Source organism: Lepus europaeus, chromosome 11 (assembly GCF_033115175.1).
Source record: "Lepus europaeus isolate LE1 chromosome 11, mLepTim1.pri, whole genome shotgun sequence".
Lineage (NCBI taxonomy): Eukaryota > Metazoa > Chordata > Mammalia > Lagomorpha > Leporidae > Lepus > Lepus europaeus.
Genome location: NC_084837.1, coordinates 55,306,001 through 55,327,400, shown reverse-complemented (window position 1 = coordinate 55,327,400; position 21,400 = coordinate 55,306,001). Strand labels below are relative to the sequence as shown.

At 41.6% G+C, this 21,400-nt stretch overlaps 1 protein-coding gene across 1 annotated transcript in view; it reads left to right on the top strand.

The window, feature by feature from the left end:
• The window catches only part of RYR3 (ryanodine receptor 3), a 580,573-nt gene that overhangs the window by 546,502 nt on the left and 12,671 nt on the right, over positions 1-21,400 (top strand). Inside the window, exons 82-94 of the mRNA XM_062206624.1 lie at positions 52-125; positions 383-400; positions 827-907; positions 1,362-1,450; positions 2,711-2,839; positions 5,244-5,348; positions 7,066-7,147; positions 7,792-9,119; positions 10,910-10,968; positions 11,627-11,798; positions 12,841-12,927; positions 15,113-15,313; positions 18,778-18,908. Coding sequence (XP_062062608.1) covers positions 52-125; positions 383-400; positions 827-907; positions 1,362-1,450; positions 2,711-2,839; positions 5,244-5,348; positions 7,066-7,147; positions 7,792-9,119; positions 10,910-10,968; positions 11,627-11,798; positions 12,841-12,927; positions 15,113-15,313; positions 18,778-18,908 — 2,556 coding nt within the window. The remainder of the gene's footprint in view (positions 1-51; positions 126-382; positions 401-826; positions 908-1,361; positions 1,451-2,710; positions 2,840-5,243; positions 5,349-7,065; positions 7,148-7,791; positions 9,120-10,909; positions 10,969-11,626; positions 11,799-12,840; positions 12,928-15,112; positions 15,314-18,777; positions 18,909-21,400) is intronic.

Below are 21,400 nucleotides of genomic sequence, written 5' to 3'. Positions count from 1 at the left end.
TTTTCCCAGCCTGCACAGCCCTGAACCTTGTTTCCTTTTGTCTGTTAAAAGTGTCCTTGATTTGAATGCATTTGAGAGGCAGAATAAAGCTGAAGGCCTGGGAATGGTTACTGAAGAAGGAACACGTAAGTAAATAATGAATGTCAAGGCCATTTTCTTCCTAATTAAAATCTTAATAACACTTTCTGGTTAGAGCCCATGCTCACTGCTTCATAATCTGCAAAGATTTGCTCCATTTCGGCAAAATGTTTCTACCAGTAGCTCTGATAAAGCCCTCATCCAGGCTGGATGTATTTATAGATTCAGTTTTAACTAAAGAGAGTTTATCGTGGTATTTATGATTTTCTTATTTGGCATCTTCTATTTTTTTCTCTTATCACAGTCATTGTTCGTGAGCGTGGTAAGTGTGAGTTCTGGCTTGAGTTCCAACCATGTGTGTGAATCCTAAGAGACTTATTTAATTGCCTCAGCATAGACACATTTTAGGCTTAGTGATTGCATGTCGAGTGTAACTCAGTAGTTTGATGCTTAGTTAAAGAAGTGTCTTCCTATGGGAAGCATGGGTTGTGGACTGTGAACCATTTACTGCCATTATCCTAGTTGCTCTCATTACAAATGTATCTTGTGGCTAAACATTTTACCTTCACTGGGCTCTGTCCCCTGCAGCCTCAGTTCTGCTTTAATCAACTTATTCACCATCCATCCAAAATTCATTTTCCAAATCATTCTGACACAACTCCTGTATCATTTCTCCGGCTGTGTGCATTAGAAGGTGCTCTATGCTGACAAGCCAAATAAGTGCTCATGACTATTGTATGTTTTCAAGGTGAAAAGGTACTCCAGAATGATGAGTTCACACGAGATCTCTTTAGGTTTCTACAGTTACTTTGTGAAGGACATAACAGTGGTAAGTGGAACAAATCAATTTGTCAAGGAAAAACAATATTCAGCTGCAAAATTATCATTCAGTTTTGTATGCCCCTTTGATACAACCAGTTGCTAACTCTCGGCTATCAATTAAGAAACTAATGTCAGTAAGACACTTAATGTAAGATGACCTTTAACTTAATGGTTCATGGTATTTAGTGTCATTAAGGCAAAGCTGCTTCCAGAATCTTCAGATGGTGAATCTAATGTCCAGTCCTTTTCATCTAGCCCCTTAGGGCTTCTTAAGTCTCATTTCTGGTGTCATCAGGTTAGGAGGACTCAAAGCAGAGCCTTTACCTACAGGATCTGCCAGAATCCCAACATGGTGTCCTGTAGGACGTCTCATAATGGGTGTCTTCTGAGCTCAGCTGAGAGAATGTGCCTGGCTCCCTCAGTTTGATGGGCAGGCTCTGACCCTGAACCGGTACTCTCAGACTTTCAGAACTTCTTGCGAACTCAGATGGGAAACACTACCACCGTGAATGTCATCATCAGCACAGTGGACTATCTGCTGCGTCTACAGGTGAGCAGCAGGGTCTTGGGTGGAGGCATCTTCCACCTCCACATCCAAAAGCTAAAATCATTCATCCAGTGTCGGGGGTGGTCCAGCGTGTGGATGCTCTTCAGCTTGCAGTGAAGTTACATCCCAGTAAGCCCATCATAAGTTGAAACTTGGAAAGTCCATTTAATACACCTTCCAAACATCGAAGCTTAGTACCACATCCTACTACACTGTAGAGAATCAGTTATTTCCCCATCTTGATCAGGTGACTGACTGGAAACTGTGACCACTGCCACTGCCCAGCATCACAAGACAGCATCATTCCATATATCACTAGTGTGAGAGAAGGTCAAAATTCAAAGTACAGTTGCTACTGCATGTGCATTGGTTTCACAACATAATGAAGTAAAAAAAAGGCATAAGTTGAACCGTAAGTTGGGGACCATCTGTATAGTCACTAAGGAAGGCATTATGATCTCTGTCCACTTGGGAATGGGAAGTCAAATGCCTGGAAAGTGAAGAATGAAACAGAGGGAGTGGTTAAATACCAAATCATCTATTGTAAAATGCTGGTTTATGTTGGTTTTTCCAATGAGAACCTGTATGCAGTGTCCAAGAGTTGTAGAACAACCTGTGAAGGAGGTTTACAAATTTCACCAGGAAAAAGAGTTACACAACAATGGGACTGAGTTCACCAACTGTTAGTGTTTAAGGGTCACTTGATTAAATTGTTTTGAGGAAAGTCCAAATTATACTGAGAAAATCAACAAAATTGTACATAAGTGCTCTTTTCTTGTTGCCAAGTCCTCATCTTGGTTAACAGTTTGAAGCCTAGAGCAATCTATTCAGCCTCCATGTGTTCCAGTTTTCTCATCGTAAAATAGGTAGGACCTGTCTCATAGGCCAACTGTAAAGATCGTGAGGGATAATACGTGTATCCTGCTCAGAACAATGTCTGGTACATCCATTGTTAGCTGTTTTGTTATTTGGATTATGATCATTTTTATTTTTAATGCACATTTTTCACTCTGAATTAAATGTCCTATATCATAGTCTCCCAAGTCCAGCTGAAGGCTTTTGTCTCTGAAATGTTCCTTCTTATTGAGGGATATTTGTGCTTGAAAAATTCTCGGGGTCAACTATCTCTGTACTTCTTCACAGAGTCCCCAACTCCTGTGTAGCAGACAATTCATGGAGATGTAGGATTCTCTTGTACTCTTCCTAAACAAATGTATCTTCAATTATTGAAGCCTGAAAAACACTAAACTTTATTTGTTTTAGGAATCCATCAGTGATTTCTACTGGTATTACTCAGGGAAAGACATCATTGATGAATCTGGACAGCACAATTTTTCCAAAGCTCTAGCAGTCACCAAGCAGATTTTCAATTCTCTTACAGAATACATCCAGGTATGTGCTGCAGAGTGCATGCTTGAAAACCAAGAGGACACTTCTAACATTCCCAAATTCTGTTTCCTACATAGTATTGGGATATACATGGGGACTCTTCATCCAGCTCTAACAGTGACACTATTTCTTGTCCATAAACAGGCACCAATAGTTCCTGTACTCTACAAGAAGCTGTAGTTTGTGGTCCCCTAGTGAGACCTGTTCACAATGTTGTCACAATTTATTGCCATTTGACTACTTACTGCTTTCCATCTAGACTGAAAACCTTTTGTGGGCAGAAAACTTTATTCAATTTAGAGTTCTTCATGTATGAAACAATGGTGTGTCATAGGTGTTCAGTAACAGACTGGAGTGGAGATATGATTGACAGAATGAAGGAATAAAGTGATATCTTAAGTAGGGATTAAAAACAGAATTCATGAGAATCTACTAACTTGTCAGAAATTACCTGTGTCAAAATTAAACTCAGAAGTATATAAATTACATGCAGTCATACTTAAATCGATCAGTAAATTTCGGGTTTATGTCTAAATCTTGCAGCACTCTTTCTCTGTTCATTGCATTCTCTATTCATTGCCTACAGCCCTCTAGCTACTAAGAAAAGGAATAGAGGACATATTCATGCATAAATTTGCTATAAAATCAAGAATCTTATCACCTTGTGATATAATATTTTTAAGGCTAACACTTTATCTTCAAATTATCATAATCAGGAGGTTCATGAATATAATCTCATTCATTTATTTGTTCATTTAATAGCACTTGTAGCTTGGGTTCTGCACTGTGATTCATGAAAAGAAATATACTGTGTTGCCTGTACCCTTAAAGAGCTTACAATGCAATTAAGAAAACAGATGTACTTGAGTAAAATTATTTGACACATGTTGGTCATACATGACATCAAATAATCTTACATACTATGCTTAGAAATCACATATGTATGAGTTCAGAGAAAGGCAAAGTCCTTATGAACAAAAAGGCTCAAAGTCTTCACAGAGACATGCAGGCTATGGATGGATACAGAGAACAGAATATATTCTGGGCTAGTCATTTGGAAAATGGCTTCATGAGGAATAATGTAAGTCTTGCTGAAATGAGAAAAGCATTCTTACGTACCTTCATTTCTTTCCCAAAGAACATTCTGTTTTCTAAGAGTCCAAAAGTTTTCAGGGAATATGATTGAGCCAAAATTTGTTCTATGAAAAACATTAAATTCTCATCTAATAAAGATGCTTATGATGCATCAACAGGCACATCCAGATCATATTATTCATTAAAATTAACCCAAAACTTAAACCACCAATTTGTCCTTGAGACATAGAGAGAAAAACCTAGAAACAGGTGACTGATGTGCAGTCTCACATATTTGACAAGCAGCCATGTGAGCTTTTTAAAAAACCCATCCTGATCTTCAGAATTTCCCTTGGAGAGCTTAACCCAAAAATGAAGGAGAAGTTCATTTTTGGTGGATCTGAGTTTCTTTCAACAGCCAATTTTGTTCCCTAAAGAATTTATCAGTTTCCAGGGATCAGACACTGAGTGCACACAATGATTTTTAAACAAGCCTATGTGACTTGGGCTGCAGGTAATAACTCTCCTGCTCGCCTCATCTCTAGGAATCCTGCCAAGATGTTTCCAGAACTTGAGGTAGTATCTGTGTCCTCCTTAAAAATTTCTCATTTAAGAATGATTTGGAGACTGGTTACAGGGTTGAAAAAATAGAACTTAAGGAAGAGTTAAGGATAAAAATTGTTGGTTCAATAATGATCTTCAAAAGTAGGAAGGTTATTAACATGGAAAATGCAAACTGTTAATTAATTCAGTCCTCTATGTCTCTTTCCAAAAGGATAGTTGAGATGGCTTTATATTTGAAGTTTCGATTAATGATAAAAACCTCAAAATGGTCGAACACTAGGATTATTACACAGATTTTTTTTTCATGATTAGATAGCCACGTGGTCATAACAGTTAAATGTAGTTTTGCCTAAAAACAATGTGTGGACTGGGGCCTGGTTTTCCAGCTGTGTCACACAGCACTTTTGGGTTCCTCACACTGCCTCTTAGACCAACTGTGGGTGAGAAGAGGAAGGAGTGCCCTTCAGTTCTATTGCAACCAAAATACTTAAGTATTTTAAATAGTCCTATTGTACTTCAGTGTAAGATTTTATTTGAAGAATGCACTTCTGAGGCCAAAAGAAAATTTCCGGAAAAAACACTGGAGTGTGAAATCCCTAGTTGTTTTTCTTAGACAAGATGGCCTCTGATCAGGAAGGAAAAGAGTAGTGTCTTGGGAGAAATATCCAGCTACCTAGACTTATAAGTAGGTGTCAAACACCTTTTCTGGGCTAGGTTTGCGAGCAGCGTGTGATGTTTCAGTGCACTAAGGATGTCCTCCTCTCCACAGGGCCCTTGTATTGGAAACCAGCAGAGCCTGGCTCACAGTCGGCTGTGGGATGCAGTGGTCGGCTTCCTCCATGTGTTTGCTAACATGCAGATGAAACTCTCTCAGGTACTGTGGCTTGTTCCCACCCGTATCAACAGTGTGAAATGCTACTCCAGTTCCCTCCTCTTGGTATTTCTGTTGCTGGTGTGGCTGCTTGGTCAAAGACTAGAAAAGCCGTGCAGATTAGGTCACGTTTTAAAAGCTGAGGGCCAAAATGGGAGACAGAAATGAATAGCTCCAGGGTGTCCCCGACAGGCTTTTGCATGAATGCAGCTTCCTTCCCTGTGTCCCATCTACCCACCTTTTTAAAATCGCTTCAACCCATGCTTTCTGTGGTGCGACTCCTCTTGCTTCCTTGTCACCGTTTTGTCCATTTACACACACTCTCTAACAGTCCTGTCCGATCTGTCCAGTGTTGCATGTCTCTGTTACCCACACAGCTCTTCTCCTTCACCTTTGCTTCTCTCCTCCCTCTCTGCCCCTGCCTCTCCTTCTCACTCCCCATCTCTCTGGCAAGATGAATCAGAATCGCTCAGAGCATTTATTATGAACAAATAAATGTAGCATATGTAGTAGTTGATCGCCTCTCTCCATGGCAACACATGAGGGAGAACTTCAGGATGTGTTTCAGGCTGATTAGAGTAACATTTGCAGCATTAATTTAAATAATGTGTGTCTAAAATTTTCAAGGCTGTCACATCTGCTTCCTCTCTTCCGGAATGTGTCCTTTAACCCTTTCATTTTTTTTCCCCTTTTGACTCTGGCCTTATGGGAAGAGAGCGCTCTTGAGAGGGCTGCTAATTTGGCAGTAATATGTGCACTCCTATCTCGGCTGGGGCAGAGTGGTGCGGAGGCTCTGGAGCCAGGAGCCATGGTCCTGCCATCTTCTCACCAGTGATGTTCAGAAAGTCATTTCCCCTTTCTGGTGTTTGGGTTTATCGCCTATAAAATATTTGTAGTAAGAACAGGTGAGCTCTGAAGTTCTGTCCTAGCTCTGCTGTTCCACCGTTCTGTGATATTTTGTGTGTATCTGTGACACACAACATAAGAGGGGGGACACCTCTCTGAAATGTGAAGGGCTAGGGAAAGAGGTACATCTCTTTTAGCAAGAGTCTATAAAGGAAGGATGGCCCCAAATATACTTTTAATCCCATCCTCAGGTGGAATTCCACCTCATATTATCTTCCAAGGATGAAATCCTTTCCTAACTCAGGGTACAAAGCACAAAGGTAACTTAGCAAAACCCTGTCTGCAATGCTGAAATTCAAACTGAACAGACAAGTATGAAAATCATCCATCCAGAGGAATAGCCTCTATTATATTCCATTTTAAGTAACTCATGGCACCCAGATCACCACCAATGAGAATCAGGAGACTCTAAATCAATCCAGAAAGGAGAGCCCCTTTGGTGATTATAGCTTAGTACCTGAACTGAATTGCAGTAGTATCTCCACAAAGTTCACCAGTCATTCTCTGGTGTAGAAAATGTCAATGTAAAGTACTCGAGGTACCCAAAAGCTCTTTGGTGGATTGGGCTGCTCCATGTTTTGGACAACAATTGTGCATCTGCCTCGGTGTCCTTGGAGAAGGAAGACTGTAAAGGCGCTCTGTTTGGACAGGTCCTGCTCCAGTGTGCAGCAGTGCATTCCCAGTGAGAGGGAGCTCGTTCCCAGCGTCAGCGCAGCCTTCACCTAACCTTCCCAGAGCAGGCTCTTCTTTCTCACTGCCCTGTACTTTGCAGAGGGATCAGTTAGCTCAGGGGTATCTCCTGTTTCTGTTCTAGGATTCCAGTCAGATCGAGCTGCTGAAGGAACTCTTGGATCTCCTTCAGGACATGGTGGTGATGCTTCTGTCCCTCCTGGAAGGTTGGGCTGTTTGGTATAACTAGGCAATCACACAACTGTAATTGGTCTGAACACTAACCTTACTAATTGTGCAGATGATTCTTCTGGCAGATCATTGATGCCATGACATTGGTTAGAATGCCAAATTTTCAGAAGCAAAAAATGAGTGAGGGGCACATGGTCTGATGGACTAAGTCAGAAACCAACTCATTTTGTATCAATAGGAAAGCCAGAATGAACTGGGGAAAACCTCCAAGCTTTGCTCTTCCCTATCCTCTCCCTCTCCCCATTGCTTTTCAATACATCTGGCTGCCAGTGTGTATGCCAGCCATCTAGTTGGGCACCCTCCTAGGTCTAAGGGGATAAGAGGGACACAAAATATCCCTACGTGTCCCCTGTAATCTGATAAAGAAACCACTTCCCAGGCCCCAGGCCAGATACAGGGTAATGGTGTGGCCATAGCCTTCCCTGTGTTTCTTTCCCCCTTGGCGCCTAGTGGTGTAGTCTTTATGGCTTGCTGCTCCCTCCTACCCATTCCAAATCATCACAGTTAGAAAAAACAGCTGATGAATTTGTCCTATAAGTCTTCTAAAATTACCTGGTCAGTGACATGATGGCTTGGGTTTATTTATATATTTGTATGTCTTTTTGAACCTGCCTCACAGGGAATGTGGTAAATGGAACCATTGGCAAGCAGATGGTTGACACACTGGTAGAATCATCTACCAATGTAGAAATGATCTTGAAATTCTTTGACATGTTCTTGAAACTTAAAGACTTAACCAGCTCAGACACCTTCAAAGAATATGACCCAGATGGTAAAGGGATTATCTCCAAAAAAGAATTCCAGAAGGCCATGGAAGGCCAAAAACAGTATACACAGTCAGAGATTGACTTTCTCCTCTCATGTGCAGAAGCTGATGAGAATGACATGTTTAATTACATTGATTTTGTAGACCGGTTCCATGAGCCGGCCAAGGACATAGGATTCAATGTGGCAGTGTTACTGACAAATCTTTCTGAACACATGCCAAATGATTCTCGCCTGAAGTGTCTGTTAGACCCAGCAGAAAGTGTGCTGAATTACTTTGAGCCATACCTAGGTCGAATTGAGATCATGGGTGGGGCCAAGAAAATTGAACGTGTATATTTTGAGATCAGTGAATCCAGTCGAACTCAATGGGAGAAGCCTCAAGTGAAGGAATCTAAGCGACAGTTCATTTTTGATGTTGTCAACGAAGGTGGAGAACAAGAAAAGATGGAACTGTTTGTGAATTTCTGTGAGGATACCATCTTTGAAATGCAGTTAGCATCCCAGATCTCTGAGTCTGACTCAGCTGACAGGCCAGAAGAAGAAGGAGGAGATGAAGAATCCTCTTATATGTCAGAAATTAATGGGGAAGAGGAGGAAGACACATCTTTTGAGTCCGCCTCTGCATTTGCCATGGCCTGTGCCTCGTTAAAGAGAAATATCACCAACCTTCTGAGGAAGGCAACGCTCAAGAACCTCAGGAAGCAATACAGGAATGTGAAAAAGATGGCCGCGAAGGAACTGGTGAAAGTCTTCTTCTCTTTTTTCTGGATGCTGTTTGTGGGACTGTTTCAGTTGTTTTTCACCATAGTGGGAGGAATCTTCCAGATCCTCTGGAGCACAGTGTTCGGAGGGGGCCTCGTGGAAGGGGCAAAGAACATCAGAGTGACTAAGATCCTGGGTGATATGCCTGACCCAACCCAGTTTGGTATCCACGATGATGCAATGGAGGTGGAGAGGGCAGAAGTGGCAGAGGCAGGCATCACGACTGAACTAGTGCACTTCGTCAAGGGTGAGAGGGGAGATACGGACCTCATGTCAGACCTCTTTGGATTCCACCCAAAGAAGGAAGGTGGCGTAAAACATGGGCCTGAAGTGGGTTTGGGTGACCTCTCCGAAATCATCGGCAAGGATGAACCCCCTACCTTAGAGAGCACTGTACGGAGGAAGAGGAAAGCACAGGTAAGCATCAAATGTTTCTATCACCTTTACTGATGGAATAAAACTTAACACTATATCTTGCAGTCACTGACACCAATTCCCAGGGCTTTACCCTAATCTTATATTCCCAGTTCTGCCATGCTTGGAAAATTGAGATGTAAATGTTGTCTTGGTATCTACTTGCTGGGTTGTCTTTCAATTTTCACTGTAGAGTTCAAACTTGATGGTCTGATACCCTCACTTTGCTTCAAATTTTTAATAGAAGGTATAGGGTTCTCAGAGTTCATTCAGTGAACTGAAAGTATAGGAAACCAAGTTTACCTTAAGAGAAGACCTTTCATGTGAGACAATACTTTCATAATGTGCTAAAAAGTTCAGATGATATCATATGATTTAACATAAGTTAGGAGACCTTTATCCTTGTTATGTACCCACTATCCAATATTCACTCCATGTCAGTCAATAAATTAAATGAGTAAGATAGCAATAATTCAGATCCCCTTGGCCATGGGAGGTTTGGAGTATTCCTCTCTCTTGAAGCATCCAACTCAAAACATCATTCTAGCATAAAAAGGAGTAGAAAAGTATGAAGAGATCAGAGCCCAAAGGGAACTTTTATTCATTCATTCAGTTGTTAATTATTGAAATGTTAATGTGCACTTGGCATTGTACTAGGCTCGGGAATACAGTGGTAAATGAGCAACACATTGTCCCTGCAGTTTGGTGGATGAGATAAACACTGGACTAGTTAATACAAGCACGAGGAATGCTAGGAAGGAGAAATGTCAGGTACTATGGGATTGTGGGGGAGAGAACTCTCACCTGGTTTGGGGACTGAGGGAAGGAAGCATCAGAGTATTAGGCATTCTTATGATACTAATTTGTTGTGTTTTGCTCCCTGATGTGGCCCCAGAGCCTAGAACAGAGTTTCATACATCACAGGGACTGCTTTGTGATAGGGTCTGTTCTAAGATATGGGAATACTTTGGTTAACAAGAGAGAAAGCATTTTTGCTTCCATTGAATTTAATCTCTAGTGGGAAAAGACAACAAATAAATAATTACCATTTTTGATGCACATTAAAATAACTGAACAAGTCAATATATAGAGTGAACATAGACCTCCTAAAAATGGAGTGGTCAAAGAGGCTTCTAAAAAGGTGTCATCTGGGCCACACCCTGAAGGGTGGCAGGCATGTGAAAAGCTAGGACATTGATGTCCAAGCAGAGAATGGGGGTAGTACACAGGCAAAGGATGCAGAATGTTCTAGGAAAGGAAAAAGAGGTCTGCATTTTTGGTGTGGGAAACAAATCAAGTTGTAGAAGATGAGGATAAAGAGAAAGGTCAAGTTTGTGTAGGACATGTTGGCCTTGGAAAGAAGCTGCACTTGTGTTCTAAATGTAATGCTATCATCCAGAGGGACTGGGGTCATGGCAAGAGAGCTGAAGATGAGCCAGGAAGCCTGGCGAATGGAAGCAGGTTCCGACTCTCACTTGGTTTGATCTGTGTCCCATTTCTGTCTTACTCCATGGGGTGGTAGGACTGTGGCTGCAGGGTTCTCACAATGTCCTAGGACAACTGTCCTTTTTGAGTTGAATAAATAATAGAAGAGCCGTTGAGTTTTCAAATTAGATAGAGTAGTGTGATATATGGGGGAGGGGGGACTTAGGTTCTGTGATTCGGAGAGCCAGTAGAAACATGCAGAGAAAAGGCCACAGAGACTCATAGCCAAGAAGAAAATAGCCAATGATGTGGTTCATCGTGAACTCACTTCTTTGAGGAAATCTTGACTGACTATTGTTTTTGTCTAGGCAGCAGAGACGAAGGCAGAACATGAAGCAGAAGGAAAAGTAGAATCTGAGAAGGCAGAGTAAGTTCTGGGTAGCAATAACCACTCTAATTGCTGTTGTAGGTAGCTCTTGATAGCATCTGACTGCTAACATCTACTGTCCTATCACTGTGTTAAATAGAAAATCTGTCAGCATTAATATAAACAGTAGATATTCTTCAAGTCCTGAGTATATGTCTTTTTTCCTTAAATCTATAATAAAGACACCTATTAATCTCATTAACTTTACCGAGTTTTACTATTTGGCCAAATTATCAAGCACCTATAGTTGGCCACTTCATAAAATATCAATGATTATGATATCCATTATTAATTGAATAGTTATTATTCATTAGGACTGTGCTAAGCTCTCTTATACAAGTTTAGAACAGTAGGTACTATTGCTAACTCCTAAGAAAGTTTAGAAAATAAAGGATGAATGTACTGAAGGAAAAAGAATTTTAAGCCTAATTTCAAAAGAATACAAACTTATGTATAAATGATAACCATGACTCATTAAAACATTCAACACTTATTAAGTATAAATGTGACATCCAACCACTGTTGGGGTGGGTAGACTTGAGGTTTCCACACTGCAGGAAGATTTTATCTTTTGTCCCTCTCAACCCAGATCTCTCACTCTCTCTGGGCCAGATCTCCCTCCTACCTCCTATGCTAAGTGAGTTTCTCATTCTTGTAGCTTGGAAGATGGGGAAAAGGAAGACAAAGCCAAAGAAGAGGAGCGAGCTGAGTACCTGTGGGCAGAAGTGACAAAAAAGAAGAAGCGGCGGCGTGGTCAGAAAGTTGAGAAGCCTGAAGCCTTCATGGCCAATTTTTTTAAGGGGTTGGAAATCTATCAGACTAAGTTACTGGTAAGCCCTGAGCCTCAGCTGCCTTTGTGGAGCAGGTGTTGCCCAGACAGCCCTCAGAACTGGCTGCTGATTTGTTTCTCCATTGAGTTAGCTCCTCCCCCTCTCATTCCAGTTCTTTTCCCTCTTCTCTTTCATTATTTTTGTGTTGGAGGAAAAGAGAAAGGAGATAACCTAGAAATAACTGCAGCCCTACCACAACTATGCCTCTCAGTAGGATGTTTTCTCTTGAAAGGAGTGGAAACACCTCTCTAGTTGATCATTTCTGTATGTTCTGTGGGGACATGGCTGGTCCTCTTCCAAAAGTTCCCAGTGTTTTGATCATCAGGGATACAGACAGAATTGTCCTGTTAGGTTAGGTTCCCACACTATCCTCAGATGTTTATTATTCTAGATGCAATCAAACCTTAATTCAACTTGTCAATCAGTTGTCTAATCAATTATCCATTGAGGCATAGTTGCTAATGGCCAGAACTACACCTTGTCTGGAATCATCAGTGAGGCCCCTCCACAAATAGATTGAGAGCTCTGCCCCAAGCAGCTGCCATTCCAGTCCTCAAATGCTGATGTTTCTGGGGAAGGGGGATGTAAGAAAGGCGTGAAGGAGGCTTCTTACACAAAGACGAGGAATTGAGGCTACAGTCAGCCTGTAACCAAGGTGGCAGCTACAGGGCCCTTGTGTGGGCCCAGATCATCATAATTTCCAGATAATGCCTTACATAGAGTAGTCATGAGAAAATACAGCACTCTGACAGCAGGGCTGGAGTCCTCTCTTAGTGCCATGTTTAGGCATTGAGTTTCCTGAGGGACAAGCCAGAATGGGGTTCTCTCAAAAATTAATTTAAGCAACTTAAAAAAAATCAAGATTTCTGGTTCCTCCATGTAAGTCTTGCCTGTGTTCAGATGGCTAGATTCCCTTAGAAGAATACTAACCAAAGAGTAGGACTAGCCCCATGAATGTCTAACCAGAATAGAGCTGTGTGAGAGAAGGAAGTTGCCTTTTCCTTCCAAAGTCTTCTACCTCTGCCTGTCCTTCTCTTTTCAGCACTACCTGGCCAGGAATTTCTACAACCTGAGGTTCCTTGCTCTGTTTGTAGCCTTCGCTATCAACTTCATCCTGCTTTTTTATAAGGTGATACTTTATTCAGGGGTTATTTGCTACATATGCTAAATACTAAGCATCCTATACACACAAAAGAAACCTCATAGAAGTTGTACTCTTAATTTTAGAAAAAATTAATATTTAAGAAAACTTCTAAGATATTGGCTTCTAAAAAGTATATAACCGTTAGCCGTGGGAAGAACACAGACTGCTAGTAAGGGAAGCTATCTAGGAGACCATTCAGTAGTTCACGTTTGGTTGAGTCATTACTTAATTCAGTCTTCAAATATTTGTTGAGCATCTTGGGACCAGCACTGTGGTGCAGAAAGTTAAGTTGCTGTCTGCAGGGATAGCATCTCGTATGGGCTCTGGTTCAAGTCCCAGTTGTTCCACTTATGATCCAGCTCCCTGCTAATGTGCCTGGGAAAGCAGCAGAAGGTGGTCCACATGTGTAGGCCCTGTTCCAAGTAGGAGACCCAGATGAAGCTCCTGGCTTCCACCTGGCACAGCCCTGACTGTTGCTGCCATTTGGGGAGTGAACCAGCAGATGGAAGATCAGTCGCTCCCTCTCTTTCTCCTTCTCTCACTCTGTAATTCTGACTTTCAAATAAATATTTAGAAAATATTTTTGAGCATTGCTATGTGCTATACCCTATATTAGGAACTATGAAGTATTTCAAAATGAATTATTAAGACAGTTCTTTCCTTGAGGAATAAGGTGACTGAGAGCCTTAGAAATTGGCCCATAAGTTAGAACCATTATAAATAATAAAAAAAAAAAAAACAGAAGTTGAGAGGAACGAAATGAGTCAAGCTAAATGAAAATTATGAACATTGATAAGTAGTCCTTGTATGCTATAGGAATATAATAATTATTAATGCAATGAGTTAAAGAATGGTCCAGAATATTTTCTCTGAGAGACAAGAGGCAAATAGCTCTCATCCACTGATTGACTCCCCAAATACCTGCAATAGTTGGGGCTAGTCTGGAGACAAAGCCAGGAGGTGGGAACTCAATTCAGGTCTCCCACATGGTGACAGGCACCCAACTATCTGAGTCATCACTTCTGCCCTCAGGGTCTGCATTACTGGGAAGCTGGAGTCATGCCTGCTCCTGGTCCTACATTCTTATTCTTTTTTTTTTTTTTTTTTTTTTTTTTTTTTTTTTTTTTTTTTTTTTTTTTTTTTGACAGGCAGAGTGGACAGTGAGAGAGAGAAAGGTCTTCCTTTGCCGTTGGTTCACCCTCCAATGGCCACCGCAGCCGGGGCGCTGCGGCAGGTGCACCACGCTGATCCAAAAGCAGGAGCCAGGTGCTTCTCTTGGCCTCCCATGGGGTGCAGGGCCCAAGCACCTGGGCCATCCTCCACTGCACTCCCTGGCCATAGCAGAGAGCTGGCCTGGAAGAGGGGCAACCGGGACAGAATCCGGCGCCCCGACCGGGACTAGAACCTGGTGTGCCGGCGCCACAAGGCGGAGGATTAGCCTATTGAGCCGCAGCGCCGGCCAGTCCTACATTCTTGACACTGTTTTTAACTGGCTTTTCTATCTCGTCTGTCTGTCTCTCTCTTCCTATTTACCTATTTAAAACTACCAAACTAATCTTTATGAAATATTTTTTATCCATATCAACTTTCCACTTGACAACTATGTGGCTTTCTGTTGCCCATAGAAGAAAAAATGGGCCCATAGCAAGGTGTGGCAAAGCTTGATTCTAAGCATATTGAGATGTGTGACTCCAGGCAGATATTCATAGATAGCCAGGAAGCATTTGGTGCTACACATGTAAATTTCAGAGTAATCTGTGTCAGCATGGTCACTGAAGCCATAATTGTAAGTAGAATCTCAGAAGCAATGGGAAATAGTGAGTGTATATGCATGTGTGCTTATATACCTGTGCTTATGAGCATGCATGTCTTAGTCTTATCTCATGATATAGATTACTTCCTGTGGCATAGAGACCATAAGAAGGGTAGTGAAAGTTCCCTAATTTGCTTTGTGTTCATAGACAGCTTTATCTCTTCTTGAAAATGTTTGTACTTAATAGAGATACTATGGAATTCCTAGTAATAAGTTATCTAAAAACCTCATTTGTTCAGCAAGTAATGTTGGGTCACTACTATTTGCAGAGCATATGCTAACAACATAAATTATGGGAGAAGAGCTCAATGGATGAAGCTCCTCCTATGTTTATGAGGGAGTTGTGTCTTGGGCCAGGTCACAGAAGAACCGTTAGAGGAAGAGACTGAGGATGTTGCAAACCTGTGGAATTCCTTGAACGATGAGGAAGAGGAAGAAGCGATGGTGTTCTTTGTCCTACAGGAGAGCACTGGGTATATGGCGCCAACGCTGCGGGCCCTGGCCGTTGTCCACACCATCATCTCTCTGGTCTGTGTGGTGGGCTATTACTGCCTGAAGGTAAGCTGCTTGCCACTCGGGCTCTGAGTCAACTCCTTCAAGATGAAGGGCCTTTTTTGAGTCCAACCAGCCCTTTGTTCTCTAAGACTTTGCTGATAGTGTAAGATTGGTGGAGCAGCACCACTGGCATGGCCTGGGAGCTGCTTAGACCAGCAGAATGTCAGGCCCCACCCCAAGGCCTTTTAAATGAGAACCAATCAGAATCTACTGGATGGTTTGTAGGCACATCCAAGTTTGACAAGCCTTTCACAAGCAGTCTCATTTTAGTCTGCTCTTATTGCATTTCATAGAATTAGAATCATCAGGCTAAGTCACAGGCAGAGCAACTTATGACAGTCTCTTAGGTCTTTGAATTTTTATGAACATAGATTTTCATTTATTACTGACCATTCAAGATATCAGAAGAAAAATTGTTGATGTGTTATAGTTTCAGTTACCTCTCACTGCACAACAAAGTACCCCAGACTTTAGTGATTTGAAACAACAATTTTTCCATCTCTACTTCTGTGACTGGGCACATTTGAGCAATTGCTCTACTTCATGTGAAGGGGCTATGTCTGCAGCCTTGAGGGAGCTCAGCTGGGCTACCATAGCCATGATGACGCATTCCCATGCTCATACACCTTGGAAGAAGAACTTCCAGAAAGCCAGGCCCTCTCCTTCTGTCCACGTAGGCTCAGGGCCTCTCCCTCTCCATTTGGCCTCTCTACGTGATCTCTCCTGTAGGATATCTAGACTTCTCGCATGATAGATAAGAGTACAACAGTGAAAGCTGCTAGCCCTTCTTAAGGTTTAGGTGCAGAACTGGAAAAATTTCATTTTCAACAGCATTTTGTTAGTGAAAACAAGTCACTTGGCCAGCCCAGATTTATTATTGCATGGAAAAAGAGTCTGTACAAGGGCATGAACACTAGGAGGCAAGGTTCTTTCGGGCCAAATTTAGACACAACTGAACTCATGTCAATCTTCAGTCATGTGGTTTTTGGTATTATAAGTCCATCTCTTTCCACTACACAAGGTTTTTTTTTTTTTTCTTTTTCTTTCTCCGTACTTTTTTTTTCTCTTAAGCAGGAAGTCTCCTTGACTATAAACCAAGCCATCTTGTTTCTGGGAAGAGTCTAGGAAATACATTTCTATACTTGTGGCACTTTTTTCTCCTAGTAAACTATACTATCATAGGAAGTCCAGATACCCTGCTAGAGAGACCAGACACCAAATCCATTTTTAAGTTTTGCCTTGTTTTAGAAATAAAGGACTAATATTGGGTAAATGCATATAAGACCCCACTGTAACCATGAGAAGCATGGATTCAGGAGCCATGCATCCTTCCTTTCTGGGTTGGACTCCTAGTTATGCTACTTAGCCTCGTTCTCTGTTCCCTTGTCTGTAAAATGCATATTATTACACCTAAAGTTGCATTAAATGGATTAATACATGTGAAAGCACCCAGATCACTGAGCATACTAAACCCTGGAGCATGTTAGCTACCACTCCTTGGTTCAGAATCCTAGTGCTCAGCATGTCAGATAGGATGAGGATATACTGGTGACCTAAAGAAAACACAGGCACCATATAGGGAATAAAAATGTGGCAGTTCTACCTACAAGGGTACACAGACTCCTAGAAGACTAGAGGAGACTGCTTCAAGTCTCAGAGGTCAATACTGCTCCAAAACTTAGTTTAATTTTTGCTCTTCGCAGTCATTGTGAAATAAAGCAGACATTACTCAGAGTAGCTGTAGTTTTGTTTCCCCTCCTACATCATCCATTAACTAACAGCAATCATTGATTCTTCACAGTGTGAAATGTCTATTCATAGCCTTCGCCAACTTGCTATCATTAATTTCTTCTTTCCTCAGTGCTGTTCCATTGTTTTAAAGGAAAAAGGGCAATAGGTAACTCTTGACAACTTATTATCTAAATTTTGCCTTTCTGTTTTGGAAATACAGGAGCAAAGTAGGGTATATCCATTTAATAAGCTTTGAGAGTCACTGGAAGAAACAGTGTGGAGACAGTGGTCTCAGGATTGTCACCAAGTAACCAGTGGATTCCCATCTGAATGGGAAGCCCAGTTCTGTTTGAATTAAGCTTTTCTGCATAGAGGAACTCTGACTCCTATTTCCTGGGGTGTAGCAGTATCCTCTGACCTCACTAACTCTCTTCCATAGTTTAAGTGTGTGTGTGCCTGCCGATGGCTGGGACAAGTGGATTATTTTCCTATCCCTTTCTGCATTCCCCTTTGGTAGCAGGTCTTTACAGCCATTCCACCATACCATCTAAAATTAAAATTATAATTACCATAGTCCTCCCTGATGCATGATTCTACACATTTTTAGTTCCCCACAGTCAATTATGATCCAAAATTATTGCATGGAAAATTCCAGAAAGAAACAATTTATAAGTTTTAAATTATTCAGTGTTCTGATAGATGGATGAAATCTTGCACTGCCCAGCTCCCTCCCACCTGGGATGTGAATCATCCCTTTATCCAGCATATCCATGCCGACTATAATAACCAACTATTAGTCACTTGGTAGACTCTCAGTTATCAGATCACAACTCTCTCATACCATACTGCTTGTGTTCAAGTAACATGCATTTTACTAATAATGGCCCAAAACACAAGAGTAGTCATACCGGCAGTTACTACTTGGCAAAGAGATACCATTAAGTGCATTCTTTAAGTAAAGAGGGTGAAAGGTCTCAAATTGATAAGGAGAGGGAGAACACTGAGTGCTGAGGTTGCTAAGATACAGGAAGAATGAATCTTCTGCAAGATTGTGGAGAAGGAAAAAGAAATTATGCTGATTTTATTGTTGCTAAAGTCCTGGCCTCAGTACATGAGAAGTGCTGGGTTAAGATGGTCTAGGCATTAAATTTGTGGCATTATGTACGAGGAAAAACATAGCATTTATAGGGTTTGGTACTATCCAGTTTCAGGCATTCCTCAGGAGGATCTTAGAATGTATCCCCTCCCCCCTCAATACCATAAAACTAATGTGTTTATTACCTGAAATTTAAATCTATGCAATAAATATGACCCTAGCTGTTGAAGGGGGTGGAACATTTCATATTCCTAGGCTGGTCAGTCTATTATAGAATAGGTTGTTGTCGTTTCTAAGTCTTGGTTCAACTCCAGCCTAACAGTCTCAGGAGGTGGTCCTGGCACTCATCTAAATAAAGCCTTCTTGCTAGGCTAGGAGAGGAACACAATTTTTACTAAATCAGGTATTTAACTGAAGCCTTCAATGGTGGCCCAGATAAGATCCGCTTTTGGAGAGGCAGATGTATAACCCAAAGAAATGAAACGTTGTGTTTGGCTTTTGTACCACTTCTAGGCACCCTAAGAATTCTCATAAAGGGGGCTATTGCCCTGACATTGAAAAGTTCATTTGTGACAAATGCTTGGGCAGATACTTTAACTGCAAAGCCCTCTCTGAGTACCCAGTGTCTTCCCACTCCTAGGTGCCTTTGGTGGTATTCAAAAGGGAAAAAGAAATTGCCAGGAAGCTGGAGTTTGATGGCCTCTATATCACTGAACAGCCATCGGAGGATGACATCAAGGGACAGTGGGACCGCTTGGTGATCAACACACCGTAAGTATCCCTCCAACCTTCCTCCCCCCGCCCCCAATAACAGCTCTTCCCTCACCGGCCTTGGGGAATGATTGATATCAATCTTCCTTTAGTCTTTGGCACTTTACTCCTTGCATCTTCAGTAACTCAGCCTTGAGACAGGTATTTGCAAAGCACACCAGTTAAGACACTGCTTGGGATGCCCAAATCCCATACCAGAGGGCCAGAAGTTAACTGATGGCTCTGCTCCAGATTCAGCTTCCTACTAATGCACACTCCAGGTGACAGTAGGTGATGGCTCAAGGAGCTGGCTCCCAGACATGGGAGACCCAACTTGAGTTTTAGACTCCTGCTTCCACGTGGCCCAGGACCAGCTGTTTTGGGAGTGAACCAGCACATGAAAGATCAATATCTCTCTGCTTTTCAAATAAAAATAGATTTTAAAAAGAATCACTTCATAGCTACTTATATAAAACATATGCCAAAAATCGAAAGAAAAATAAAGTAGCTTGTTATCCCTCTAACAGTTGCATGAGAAATTTACAAAACGTTCATGGAAGGGTGGGCTTTATGTGGCACAGTGGATTAAGCTGCTTGGAAGGCCACATCCCATACTGGAGTGCCAGGCTAGGGCCTCAGCTACTCTGTGCTTCTGATCCAAATTACTGCTAATGCACACAGGAGGATGATGCCCAAGTACTTGGCTTCCTGTGACCCACATGGGAGACCTGGATGAAATTCCTACTCCTGGCTTCAGCCTGGCCCAGCCCTGGCTGTTGTGGGCATTTGGGGAACCAGTAGATGGAAGATCTCTACCTCCCCGTCTCTGCCTTTCAGACACATAACTGAGTCTTTAAAATGCATGCATAGTTTTCTTTCATGGTATGCATTTTCTATAAGATTTTTTCAATTTTTGTTTGTACCAAAAGAAACATCTTTTCATTTTGTTTTCCCATGAACTCTTTGAAATCCTTATCATCAGGTGCTGAGCATATTTTAAGTAAGCCAAGATAGCCAAGTACAATTCCACAGTCTGGTCACACAGAGTCCATCCAGGGTTTAAGTGGCACAGAGATCTGGAGATTAGATGGAACATTTGCCAGGGTCCCCATGTGGAATAGAAGTCCTGTGACAGTAATGCCTCTGACATCTTCTGCTTAAACAACTAGCCTAGCCAGTAATCAACTTTCTCCCTGCAAAATTATTAAGAGATGGTTGTATGGGTGGTTAGAACAGGACCATCTGTTAAGACCTGTGGAAGACAGCATTCCCTCCAGGTAGGCACATGGTACTGTACAGCAAGGGTCACTAATCCCAGAGCAGACAGCTGTGGTACCAAGTCAGACCTATGGTATAGCAGTCAGTGAATGTGGGTGTGGAAACTCAGCCTTCTGAGCATCAGTTCTCTATCCCCTTCAGTCATGGAGATGAGAACACCTCCTGCAGTCCTAGGAGGATTAAGTGAATGCATGCCATGTGCTTGGCATGTAGTAGGCATCAAGCTGTCACTCATTCCCTTACCCTCAACTATTCACAAAATGGCCATCAGCATTAGCAAACAGCATTCCTGATGCCAGTATTCGTAATTAGGAAAACAAGAGTTGCAGGATAAATCTGTGTGGTAATAGAAAAATGGGGTTAAATATATGAACAAAGGTGACTTCAACTTCTTAGCTATGCCAATTAGGATGTCTAGAAATCAAAACCCAGTCCCCAGAGGGTAGAAAACCAGTTCATACCTAGAAATGGTTAGGCCAACTGAAAGACAGCTCTGCACAGGTACACCTTGAACATTTTTTAACTATCTCCAGGAAGATGGAGCTCATCTCTCGGGAATTTTTTTTTTTTAAAAAATGAGCTTAGAAACCCAAAGTCTTTCCCTGCCAAAGTCTTCACACAAGGGAAAATATGGAAAGCTACTAAATGTTACTCTGATGGCTTGTCCTTACATGACAGGACGTTTTGGATACTATTAAGTAACTATTTGGTGAGGTTTCTGCGATCATCAGCATGCTTGTAGCTGTGGTACAAGGTGATAGGGTAGTCAAAGGGCAGTTCAATTTCTGGAAATTTATCCTAAGGGGAGAATGAGACAAACACACTAAGTATACTAAAATGTTCCTACGAAGATATTGGCTAGCATTTTTAGTTGAAGGGGCTTTAAATGTCTATGAGTAGGAACATGCATAAATACACAGAACAACTGTTTTAAACTTTTTTTTGTTAAATCAACCTTCCCTCTCCGCCCCCCATAATGGTATCATAGTATGGGCAGTGCTTTGCAACTTATTTTCCAATTAACTATTTGTCAGAGACCTTTATTTTACATATACACAAGAGCATATACACATACATAACATATAAAATGTGTACATATGTTCATTTTAAAGTATAATAATAAACCACAAAGCTAAAAAATAGATTCTGGCTGACAGCTTAAAACCTCCCTGTGTTCTCCCAAACCATATCCTCCCAACCCCCAGCTAACTACTTTCCTAATATTAATTAATGAT